The following is a 13075-nucleotide window of genomic DNA, read 5'->3' as shown; positions in this document are numbered from 1 at the left end:
CAAATTCAGGCCTTATATTTTCCTAGACACAGACGGTAAATTCCCAAATGGTTCTTTGGTGAGGATATAAGCTGAAGAGTTTAAGAACTTAATGTGGGCCCTTTCATTAATATTCCTTACAAGGTTTATTGGTTTACTGATCCCAGTGTTTTTATACATATGTTCCAATGGACACAGCTATAATCAAAATGCACGTGTGAAATGATTTAGATTGCAGTTTCAATTTGAACAAAAGTTTAAAATGCTTTTGGAGCCTGAGTGTTATCCAGGATTGGTAACTGACTGAAAATTTCCAGAATTCATGGCAATTCTGTTACAGAATTTTATACTGCTGTAATGTTCTAATAGATCAAGAAAGTGTTTTATTAATTGACTTGTATTAGTGATTGGAATAATTACATAGGACCTAAAACATAACACGACATAAAACGCAACGTGACCTAAAAGGTGCCGTAACCCATAAGGCAAGGCAGTCTAAAACAGGACACCACCTAAAATGCGATGCGTCCTAAAACGCGATGTGACGGGTAACTCAACGCGCCGCAACCTGAAACGCGATGTGATCAATAAGGCGGCGCGGCCTATAATGTGTTTCGAGGCCTAGGAAGCGTCTATAAAGATGGGGAGGGGGGTGGGGGGGGAATCAGCCAGAAATTCAGCTCCTGGCAGAGTCCAAGCTGTTAAGTGTGCATGTCTGGATATTGCCCAAGGGCAGGATCTGGTTTGATTATGATGCTATCTTTCACGCTTAAAGAGACACACATTGTCTAACCTCACATGTGCCAAACCACCACTGTGAGATATGCAAGCTTGCACATACACCAATATACATCATTGTCAGGAGGAAAAAATTGGTGGGGGGGAGGGGGAAAGAGGGGGGAGCAGTAATATTGAGGCTGAAATGATCAGCAGATTAGAGGCTGATATGGAAACTGAGCCAATTCATTCATGAGGCAAAAACTGAAGACTTAAAGTTTTGCACAATCCAACACAGAACCTCCTCGAACAGTCATTACACTCATTATATGGTCCAGGATGACCCACCCATATTTTAGATAACCATTTTTAAGAGTTCTGATGAAGGGTCTGCAACTGTCTTTTCACAGAATCCCCACAGTGCAGATAGAGGCCATTTCGGCCCATCGAGCCTGCACCGACACATATCCCACCCTATCCCCGTAACCTCACGTATTTAATCCCCCTAACACGAAGGGTCAATTTATCATAGCCAATCAACCTAACCCGCACATCTTTTGGACTGTGGGAGGAAACCGGAGCACCCGGAGGAAACCCACGCAAACACGGGGAGAATGTGCAAACTCCACACAGTCACCCGAGGCCGGATTCGAACCCGGGTCCCTGGCGCTGTGAGGCAACAGTGCTAACCACTATGCCACCGTGCTGCCCCTTTACAGACGCTGGTGGGCCTGCTGTGAATGTCCAGCCTTTTATGTTTTTGTTTATTTTTTTCCAGTTTACAGTTGTAGAATTATGAGTTGTTAAAAAATTTAATTTTCTTTTTTGCTTGTTCTTTTGGCAGTGAACTGAAATCTTTTCATAAGGAATTAATGATTGTCAGTTAAGTGAACATTTTGTTCCAGCATTTATGCTTCAACAAAGATTACTCTCTCTATTTCCTTCTCTTTGCAGGTCTTTCTGAACCTTGTTTACAAAACCATGTATTAAAGCACATTGCCACTGCCACCAACGAGTTTTCTACATATGTGGGAACATGGTTGCACAGAGCTCCGCTGTTAGCAGGTAAATTTTAGATGTTTTGAGAATGTGAATTGAAGTATCCACACCCCGAAAACTCTGTTTCAGTTTAGAAAGTGCCCAGCAGGTACGACAGAACGCCCAAGCACTTTAAAACCTGCCCTGACACTGCACTAGAGTTATACTCAACATGGAGTCAACCCCAAAAGAAACTAATTTGCAATGAGCAAAAAAGTTGTTAATTATGATAGTATTTCAAATCAGAATTTACAAGGTATGGTAATATGGGATATTGGAGACATCCACATTCTCACAGACACCATGTGAAAAGTTAATCCTGTAGAAGCTTATAGTAACAATCCATATTGGGAAAAATCTTATCCAATTGTTCCTATTGAGCCAACACTGAGCAGGATTATATTTGTGCAACAGTAAATATTCCTTTTAAACAAACATTAACAGGACACACACTGGTTGTTTACTTGATTAGATTTCAGTCCACACAACCCCTGTTTAACTAATGCTGATAAACTCAACTTGTATATTTATCGCACATGAATCAAGGTTTATTGCATCACAATATGCCATATGGACACAAAACAGCAGTCAGCAGTACATCTGCACATAATAGCACAATAGTTAATTATTGACATTTTGATTCTCTTCTTCATTGTCTTCTGTTATTTGAGGAAGGAAAGGTTCGACTTTGAACAGCAAAGACTCACTAGTTGCACTGCAAATAATGGCTCGTTCAACAAATGGCCCTGAAAAAAATAAAGTAGAAAACATCTGCTAACTTAAACTGTTTGTGTTAAAAATAGAACACAAAAATCAACAATTTCATGAAATACAAAACTAAACCCAGGATATACAGAAAGAGAAAATTACATATTTCAAATTATTATAATTTCTAAATTGTGCAGTTCAAAGGGCTTAGAATAGGAAGAATAATCTAAAAGTGTTCAGATTTATTGCAAGTTAACTCACATCCTGCTTTGTAGTAGGCCTTGTTGTTTAAATTGAGTTATTTGATCACTGGTAATCAAAAAACAAAGTGGAATTATGGAGGTTAATTCCTGTGAAGCAGGTTTTGTCTTGAATTATAAGAGAGTAGTGATGAATGGTTGTTTTTCGGACTGGAGGAATGTATACAGTGGTGTTCCCCAGGGATCGGTACTAGGACCACTGCTTTTCTTGATATATATTAATGATTTGGACTTAGGTGTACAGGGCACTATTTCAAAATTGGTAGATGACAAAAAACTTGGAAAGTATAGTGAACAGTGAGGAAGATAGAGATAGACTTCAAGAGGACTGGAGAAACTGGGGTTGTTCTCCTTAGAGCAGAGAAGATTGAGAGGAGATTTGATAGAGGTGTTCAAAATCATGAGGGGTCTAGGCAGAGTAGATAGAGATAAACTGTTCCCATTGGTGGAAGGGTCGAGAACCAGAGGACACAAATTTAAAGTGATTGGCAGAAGGTCCAAAGGCGACATGAGGAAAAACTTTTTTACGCAGCGAGTGGTTATAATCTGGAATGCGCTGTCTGAAAGGGTGGTAGAGGCAGATTCAATTGTGGCTTTCAAAAGGGAATTAGGTAAGTATCTGAAAGATTTTTTTTGCAGGGCTATGGAGAAAGGGCGGGGGATTGGGACTAGCTGAAGTGCTCTTGCAGAGAGCTGGCACGGGCTCGACGGGCCGAATGGCCTCCTACTGTGTTGTAACAATTCAATGATTCTATGATCTTACATCTGTTTGCATTTGCCATCACTTTTCCCATAATAAATTCCTACGCCCAAGTTTAGAATGGAAACTGCCTATGTAAACGTGTCACGCTGTAAATACAGACTCTTCCCCTCCCCCTCCTCCCCAACCCCCCAATTGGAGTCACTGCAACACTACCTTTTGGTGGCATGCAACTGATCCTGTCTGTGTGCAACACCCAGACGTGTATGTTCAGCAGGGATTGCCGGTTAGCAATCTGGAGCGAAAACGCAAGTCAATTTTCCCCTCCCATATCCAGCATTGATGTCAATTGTATCATTCCTACTCCCACTTCAGCTAATTCAGCACAGACCAGGGAAAAAACTGGGTCTTTCCTGCCTCTTAACTGGAGGAGCCTTGATTTGTTTTTTTTTTAAATTTCACACATACAACAAAAATATTTAGAATTTATGCTTTCATCAAGGAGAGGATGTCATAAATGGGGAATGGATCAGTATTCTACTTTTGGAATCTAAAGTCTGCATTGAGTGCTCCCATGTCACATGTAGCATGTGTTAAATGTTAAATGCACAATAAATCTCTCCCTAATCTGCTTTGATGCATCTTAAGTGCAACCACAGAAAATTACCTGAATGCATTTCCCCACATCTGTCATCCTGGTAGTGTCACTCAGGAAGATAAGCTGTAAATTATCAATTTGTGTTGTGAACCCCACACCCAATAAGGACTGGACTGAGATTCACTGAACTCATTTCATCAGGATCTACAACTCTGGCTAGATTCCAACGAAAGCCCCAAGAATGAAAAGTACAGCATTTTTTTAGTCTTCCCACAGTCTATATAAATTTAATTCTGACAAAATACATAATGTGGAGGATATTTGGTTTACTTCTCCAAAAGATTCCAGATACAGTATGTACATAAAAATAGGATACAAACTTTAAACAGTATTGCTCACCAAAACTCACTGGTCTTTGTGTACAAACATCCTTGATGATTGTGGCGACATTAGCAACAATGTGTTCTCTTGGCATATCCAGCTGAAAAACAACAGAGTAGCTGACAAGAATCTATGCAGTTGAGGACATCACAATACAGTAAACTCTCGATTTACCGGCACCTAAATAACCAGAAATCTGTTAACCGGCAAAATGCAGGAGTAGGTTCAGGTAAGTTTTACTTCATATTAGTGGCCGTTCCTGGATCTGTGGCTGTGTAATCGGGGTTCCTGCACTTGTTGCTAAGCAACAGGGATGCTTGGTCTGTGGCCGGGCTTCTTGCACCTGTTGCTAAGCAACAGGGAAGCCTGGATTTGTTGCGGTGTACAGAGCTCTCGTACCTTTTAACTATACCTCTCTGTAATCCGGACTTTTTGATAAACCGGCACCACGCCGGCCCCGTCGGTGCCGGATAAAAAAGAGTTTCCTGTACACACAATCAGAATCATCTGCAACTTAGTGAATTTACTGCCCCACATCCCCATACTGCTGAACCTGCGGATTGATAGTTGCTAACTTTTCCCCAGTCCATTTTCCCCTTTCCCAGCCTATTCTAGTCAAGTGTTATTTTTCTTCAGTGCTTCTCCCTCTCATTCTGCCTGCTTCGTCCCAGTCTTCAAATCGCCTCCACAGCCATGTTCCACCCAATCTTTGCAACTTGCTCCAGGCTTATATTCCCTGCCACATTCTATGGTTTTCCGACACTGGCCTTTTGTACTCGACAATCTCCCTACATCCCCCCATTGGTGGTGGAGCTTTCAAACACCTCGGCCCTACGCTGTAGGGACTCCCTTCCTCAACCCCTCTGCCTCTCTACTTCTCTTTAAAAACCTTCTCAAAACCCATCTCTCGACCAAACTTTTGGTCATCTCTCCCACCATGGCTTGGGATCTGTTCCTTTATCGATACTTTTTGTATCCCCTCTGTAAAAAGTCTTGGGATGTTTTTGACATTAAGAGGTGCTATATAGATACAAGTTGTTGATGTTGCTGCTCAGTGATCCCCCTTGCCTTCCTTTTTGCTCTGCACTCCATTTTCATAAAATACAGCATGCAATAAATGTTATATTACACTGAAGTCCCAGCATGCAACAAGATTCTCCAAAACAAAGTTTTATAAATATTAAGATATTTAGCGAATCATTCACTTCACCATGCAATATATTTTACATAATGTTTTTCCTCCAACAAAAAATGATTTTTGGACTATCTGTTCATATTACTTGTCTAACCATATCTCAATGAACTTCTGCAACTTAACACAGCGGGGACTAATGATCCAGAGATGGGAGTTCAAATCCCACCATGGCAGCTGGGGAATTTAAATTCAGTTAACTAAATAAAACTGAATAAAAACCTAGCATCAGTAATGGTGACCGTGAAACTATTAGATTGTCATAAAAAACCATCTGGATCACTAATGTCCTTTAAGGAAGCTGCCATCCTTACCTGGTCTGGCCTATATGTGACTCCAGACCCACAGTGGTTGTCTCTTAACTGCCCTCTGAAATGGCCTACCGAGCCATGAAAAACAATAATAGGAATAAAACCAGACAGACCACCCGGCATTGACCTCAGGACCGGCTTCAGACACGGCACACCCCAGCCCAGATGACCCTGCAAAGTCCTCCTCACTAACATCTGGGGACTTGTGCCAAAATTTGGAGAACTGCCACACAGACTAGTCAAGCAACAGCCTGACATAGTCATACTCACAGAATCATATCTTTCAGCCAATGTCCCAGACTCCTCCATCACCATCCCTGGGTATGTCTTGTCCCACCGGCAGGACAGACCCACCAGAGGTGGCGGCACAGTGGTATACAGTCGGGGAGTCCTCAACATTGACTCCGGACCCCATGAAGTCTCATGGCTTCAGGTCAAGCATGGTCAAGGAAACCTCCTGCTGATTACCACCTACTGCCCTCCCTCAGCTGATGAATCAGTACTCCTCCATGTTGAATACCACTTGGAAGAAGCAATGAGAGTAGCAAGGGCACACTTGCCATCACTGGTTGTCCTACGTCGAAAGTTCGAGTGGTCTTGCTGTTAATATGCCGAAACTGTTTGTTTTCCACTTCCCTCCGCACATTTGGTTTGAACAAGTCCAACTTGGACCGCAACCTCCTGTTATAAAACATCATAGCAGGACTTTGGTTAGTCACGGCATGATCGGCGTTTCTATATGACATCAGGAACTTATCGACCTTGTGTTGCAGCGGAATCTGATCATCATTCATGGCCTTAATAGCCTTTTTGAATGTCTGGACAAATCTTTCAGCCAACCCGTTTGTCGCCGGATGATATGGGGCAGAGGTATAATGTTTAGCTCCATTCTTCTTTAAGAATTGTTGGAATTCTTCCGATACAAACTGTGGTCCGTTGTCCGAACAGATCTGTTCTGGCAATCCGTTCCTTGCGAATATTGTTCTTAACACCGCAATTGTCTTTTCTGAAGTAGTGGTATTCATCTTATTGACTTCTGGCCATTTGGAATGTGCGTCCACCGCGATTAGGAACATGGAGTCCATGAATGGACCAGCAAAGTCAATGTGTACGCATTGCCATGGGGCTGAAGGCCATTCCCATGGGTGTAGCGGTGCTATCGGAGGTGCATTTTGCACGTTTTGACACCCAGCGCAGCTTTTCGTTAACTCCTCAATCTGTTGGTCAATACCCGGCCACCATACGTAAGCCCTAGCAAGACTTTTCATTTTAACTCCCCCCAGATGACCTTCATGTAGTTCTTTTAAAACTCTTTCCCTTAACTTGGGAGGAATAATCACTCTTGTCCCGTACATCAAAGTACCATGGCAGACGGACAGCTGGTCTCGCCTTGCCGAGAATGCCGGTAACAGAGGATCACCCCGTGTTGGCCATCCTTTCACTGTCACCTCGTAGACTCTGGACAGTGTCGGGTCATTCCTGGTTTCTCTTTCAATACTTGCGTTGGTGACAGGTAAACACTCGATAATGGTCGAATGAAATAACTCAACAGGGTCAACTTCCGTCGTGTCTTCATCTTCAGGTAGTGGCAGGCGCGACAGGCCATCAGCATTGCCATGCTGTTTCGTACCTTTGAATTCTATCTGATATTGATGTGCCCCTAAGAAAAGAGACCATCTCTGGAGAGGCTGTGCTGTCATCACCGAAACACCCTTCTTAGGGTTAAAAATGGACACCAACGGTTGATGGTCCGTCAGAAGTGTGAATTTTTGGCCCTGTAGGTAATGATTAAACTTCTTCACTCCCCATACAAGGCTAAGGGCCTCCCTATCGATCTGCGCATAGTTGCGCTCAGCGGAGGTCAATGATCTGGATGCAAACGCGACTGGCCTTTCCGTGCCATTTGGCAATTTATGTGAGAGTACTGCCCCAATACCATATGGAGAAGCATCACAAGCCAACCGAATAGGCAGTGTCGGGTTGAAGTGAGCCAACACTTCCTCTGAGGTGATCAATTCTTTGCTTTTGCGAAATGCCTTCTTACAGTTTTTGCCCCAGTCCCATGGTACCCCTTTCTGTAAAAGAGCGTTCAACGGATGCAGCACCGTGGATAGATTTGGCAGAAATTTATTGTAGTAGTTAATTAATCCTAGAAACGACCTCAACTGAGAGACATTCTCCGGAGCGGGAGCCTTTACAACTGCTGCTATCTTGTCAGGAGACTTATGAAGCCCCTCCCGGTCAATGACATGACCACAGTACGAGATCCGCTTCTGGAAGAACTCACATTTCTGCCTATTTACCCTAAGTCCATACTCTTTCAGTCTGTTGAGCACCAGTTCCAAGTTAGCGAGATGCTGTTCATCACCATCACCTGTGATCAGAATATCGTCCAGGTAACATTGTGTGCCTGGAATTCCCTGTAATACCTGCTCCATGGCCCTCTGCCAAATTGCTGGAGCCGATGCCACACCAAAAACCAGCCTATTGTACCGGTACAACCCTCGATGCGTGTTGATCGTGAGGTATTGGCGTGACTCCTCTTCAACCTCCATCTGCAAGTACGCCTGCGCCAGGTCTATCTTGGTGAAGTGTTTCCCGCCAGACAGTGAAGCGAAAATATCCTCAATCCGTGGAAGCGGATACTGCACCGTGTGGAGCACCGGATTAACGGTGATCTTGAAATCTCCACAGATGCGAACCTTCCCTGGATCTCCTGGCTTATTGTTCGCAGGACGTTTCATAACGGGAACAATGGGCGTAGCCCACTCACTCCAATCTACTTTAGACAGTACCCCTGAACGTTCTAGTGCTTTCAGCTCCGCTTCAACCGCAGGTCGTATTGCATAGGGTACCGGTCTGGCTTAAAAAATTTTTGGTTGTGCATGTTCATCAATCTTGATGTTTGCCGTAATTCCTCTCAGTGTTCCCAGTCCCGGCTGGAACACCTCTTTAGCCTCATCCAATATTCTGGACAATCGTTTAGGTTTGACAGCTGTTTCCCCGGAATCTACCGTTAGTGCTTTCAAGGAGTGCCAGTCCATATTCATTTTCCTAATCGACTCCCGTCCTAGTAGTGGTGGACCTCCTTCAGGTAGCACATATAAGTCCATTACTTGGCTTCCTTCGCCCTTGTGGACCACTTCTACCTCTATTTTTCTGATGGGGTACACTCTTTGCCCCGTGTACGTTTTCAATATAATCTCCGTATCCTGTAAGGGAATATGTTGGAATAACCTTCTGTAATCTTTCTTATTCATGACCGTCAATGCCGATCCAGTGCCCAATTCCATTTTTACTTGGACTCCTGCTATCTTAAGAGTGACCCAAATTGTCTGGAGGTCTGTATCCTTACCAACGTTGTGTATTCTTAAGCTATCCAGTTCATTACTGCTAGCGTCTGAATCTGACTTCTGTTCAGTCAAACTGTTCTTTGTCACCTTGTGTACCTTTGCATATTTTCCTTGCGGTGACTTTTTATTGCTGGTCTTCTTTCCTGACCGGCATACTTTAGCTATGTGGCCAAACCTGCCACACGTTCTGCATGCTTGGTTTTTAAACCAACACTGGTTCTGATCGTGCGTTGTCTTTCCACAACGATAACATTTGACAGAACTCAAACCCAATTTGTTTGTACCGAGTTCCGGTGGCCGTAGCTGCATTACTGCCGTGCCTCTCGCTGCGGCCTCGTGTGCTGCTGCCATAGTGACCGCCTTCTCGAGAGACAGCTCATTCTCCTCGAGCAGTCGCCTTTGTGTATCCTGTTTAAATAAACCACACACAAATCTATCTCGAAGTGCCTCTGTCAGTCCCGTTCCAAACTGACAATATTTTGCTAGCTTACGTAATTCCATCAAATATTCAGCATTGCTTTCATTTTGCCGCTGTCTTCTATCGTAAAATTTTAAATCGTTCCGCTAGCATCAGCGGCGTGGGGCTAAGATGATTTTTTTAGGACAGTAACAATCTGTTCGAACGTCTTATCCGCCGGTTCATCTGGTGATAACAGGTGTTTCAATTGCCCGTATGTCTTCGCACCCATTAAGTTTAGTAATGTTAGTGCTTTATCTGTCTCAGGAATTTTATTTGCCTTACAATAGTTTTGTATGCGTTCTACATACATAGCCCAGTCTTCTATATCACTGTCGAAGGCATTAATGTTCCCATGTTTAGGCATCGTAGCAATTTATCGTATTTTTAATGTTATCTAAGATGGCGGCTTCCCGCTCTTGCCGTCGTCCTCCGCCCACAATATGGCGGTTTTCCCACGCTTGGCGGTCTTCACCCGTCCCCCGACGCTGTCTCCGCTTCACCGTGGCTCTCGCGCCTTCAGTTTCCCCAGACGCTGCGCCTTTAGCCCGAATGCGGCCCTTATCTCTGGTCGCGATCGATGTCCCGCGCTGCGCCTCTCGCTCGAAAGCGGCCCGGCCCTTATCTCTGGTCGCGATCGACCTCACCGCCCTTATTCCTCCGTCTTCCCAGCCCCGTCTGTACAGCCAACGCGGTTGACTTTCTGTCGCGTCGCTGCCCGGCTTACCCACCACGAGGTAGTAGAAGAAGCTGACAGTCGCTGATGGAGGCTTCGAGGTCAGGATGTCTTCTGCACTCCGGTTGCTCGATGCCTGCCGCTCGATGTGTCTTCCCGTAGGTGATGAGGGTGGAAACCTCTCTTCGACGTCCTGTCTGTGGACGAAGTCGCCGTGGAAATTACTGCAGCAGGGTAAGAATCGGACTCGTCGCCACTGTTAAGTCTGTGTGTTATAGTGAGAATTACTACACAGACCACAAGAGTAAATTCAACAGGTCTTTGCTGGTTGGAGGTCGGGCTATACTGAATACAATATTATTACACTGTGCTTATATACCGGTGTGGTCACCACCGGTATTACGTATACAGCAGCCAAAGAAAGTAGTACCTTTCTTAAGGGGGACCAGGCTTAAGTTTTCTTAAGTTGTGGTGTGGAGATGCCGGAGTTGGACTGGGGTGGACAAATGTAAGAAGTCACACAACACCAGGTTATAGTCCAACAGCTTTATTTGAAATCACAAGCTTTCGGAGCGCTGCTCCTTCTTCGGGTGAAGTGGAGAAATGCATAAAGACACAGCTTATATAGTCAGAGAATCATGTCAGATGTTTACAGGTAACCTTTCCAACTGCCATTTATCACACCTCGGCAGAGAGTTAATCACAGCAGTCAAAGGTGTGAATGGTGTCCAAACAGGTCAGTCAGGGAAACATTACATCAAAGAACAATGAGGTGGGGTCACAAGGGGTCAAATATTGCAGATGCTGGGGTCTGTATGAAAAACAAAAAAACAGACAAAAAACATTTTTTTTGGCTGGAAATCACAGCAGGTCCGGCCGCATCTGTGTAGAGAGAACAAGCCCCAAGATGTCAGCAGTGAACCCAATGAGACAATCAATGATCCGGAACAGCAGACAGAGGGATCCGCAGTGCAGCAACCGAAAAAGAAAGAGTCAAATTGGACCCCTCCGGAGGGTCGCTGCCCTAAGCTTGACATGTATGCTCAAGCTGTCAGGAGATGCATCAACGCCAAATTCATCAGCCGCACTCACAAGACAGTCCAGAATGTCACCCGAGCACAACGCAACGCCATCCACGCTCTCAAGACCAACCGCAACATCGTCATCAAACCAGCAGACAAAGGAGGTGCCATCGTCATACAGAACAGAACGGACTATTGCAAAGAAGTATACCGACAACTGGACAACCAGGAACACTACAGACAGTTACCCGCAGATCCGACCAAAGAACACACCCGCCAACTCAACAGACTGATCAAAACCTTCGATCCAGACCTTCAAAGCATCCTACATGCTCTCATCCCACGTACTCCCCGCGTGGGAGACTTCTACTGCCTCCCAAAGATACACAAAGCCAACACACCTGGACGTCCTATCGCATCAGGCAGCGGAACCCTGTGTGAGAACCTCTCTGGATATGTCGAGGGCATCCTGAAACCCATCGTACAGGGAACCCCCAGCTTCTGTCGCGACACTACAGACTTCTTACAGAAGCTCAGCACCCACGGACCAGTTGAACCAGGAGCACTCCTCGCCACGATGGACGTCTCGGCACTCTACACCAGTATCCCCCACGATGACGGCATCGCTGCGACAGCCTCAGTACTCAACACCAACAACAGCCAATCTCCAGACGCCATCCTACAACTCATCCGCTTCATCCTTGACCACAATGTCTTCGCCTTCGACAACCAGTTCTTTACCCAAACACACGGAACAGCCATGGGGACCAAATTCGCACCCCAATACGCAAACATCTTCATGCACAAGTTCGAGCAAGACTTCTTCGCTGCACAGGATCTCCAACCAACGCTATACACCAGATACATTGACGACATTTTCTTCCTATGGACCCACGGCGAAGAATCACTGAAAAGACTACACGATAACATCAACAAGTTCCATCCCACCATCAAACTCACCATGGACTACTCCTCAGAATCAGTCTCATTCCTGGACACACGAATCTCCATCAAAGACGGACACCTCAGCACTTCACTCTACCGCAAGCCCACGGACAACCTCACGATGCTTCACTTCTCCAGCTTCCACCCTAACCACGTTAAAGAAGCCATCCCCTATGGACAAGCCCTGCGAATACACAGGATCTGCTCAGACGAGGAGGAACGCGATGGACACCTACAGACACTGAAAGACGCCCTTGTAAGAACGGGATACGACGCTCGACTCGTCGATCGACAGTTCCGACGGGCCACAGCGAAAAATCGCATAGACCTCCTCAGAAGACAAACACGGGACACAACCAACAGAGTACCCTTCGTTGTCCAGTACTTCCCCGGAGCGGAGAAACTACGCCATGTTCTTCGCAGCCTTCAACATGTCATCGATGACGACGAACACCTCGCTAAGGCCATCCCCACGCCTCCACTACTCGCTTTCAAACAGCCGCCTAACCTCAAACAGACCATCGTTCGCAGCAAATTACCCAGCTTTCAAGAGAACAGCAACCACGACACCACACAACCCTGCCACAGCAACCTCTGCAAAACATGCCAGATCATCAACACAGATACCATCATCACACGTGAGGACACCACCCACCAGGTACATGGTACATACTCATGTGACTCGGCCAACGTTGTCTACCTCATACGTTGCAGGAAAGGATGCCCCGGAGCATGGTA

At 45.3% G+C, this 13075-nt stretch overlaps 1 protein-coding gene across 7 annotated transcripts in view; it reads right to left on the bottom strand.

Moving 5' to 3' along the window:
* Positions 1 to 2253: 2253 nt before the first annotated feature.
* mrpl1 (mitochondrial ribosomal protein L1) overlaps positions 2254 to 13075 on the bottom strand; it is a 141200-nt gene continuing 130378 nt past the window's right edge. For 4 of the 7 annotated variants that reach the window (XM_085963220.1, XM_085963193.1, XM_085963189.1 and 1 more), the window contains 2 exons: positions 4400 to 4481; positions 2254 to 2480 (listed from right to left, as the gene is read on the bottom strand). In XM_085963220.1, coding sequence (XP_085819346.1) covers positions 2356 to 2480; positions 4400 to 4481 — 207 coding nt within the window. In that variant the 3' untranslated portion in view covers positions 2254 to 2355. Of the gene's footprint in view, positions 2481 to 4399; positions 4482 to 10402; positions 10568 to 13075 lie in introns of those variants that run through there. The other 3 variants (XM_085963197.1, XM_085963213.1, XM_085963204.1) reach the window with 2 other exon arrangements.

Source organism: Somniosus microcephalus, chromosome 2 (assembly GCF_052327205.1).
Source record: "Somniosus microcephalus isolate GS21.2 chromosome 2, FLI_Smic_1.0, whole genome shotgun sequence".
Lineage (NCBI taxonomy): Eukaryota > Metazoa > Chordata > Chondrichthyes > Squaliformes > Somniosidae > Somniosus > Somniosus microcephalus.
This window is presented reverse-complemented; position numbering and strand designations above follow the sequence as displayed.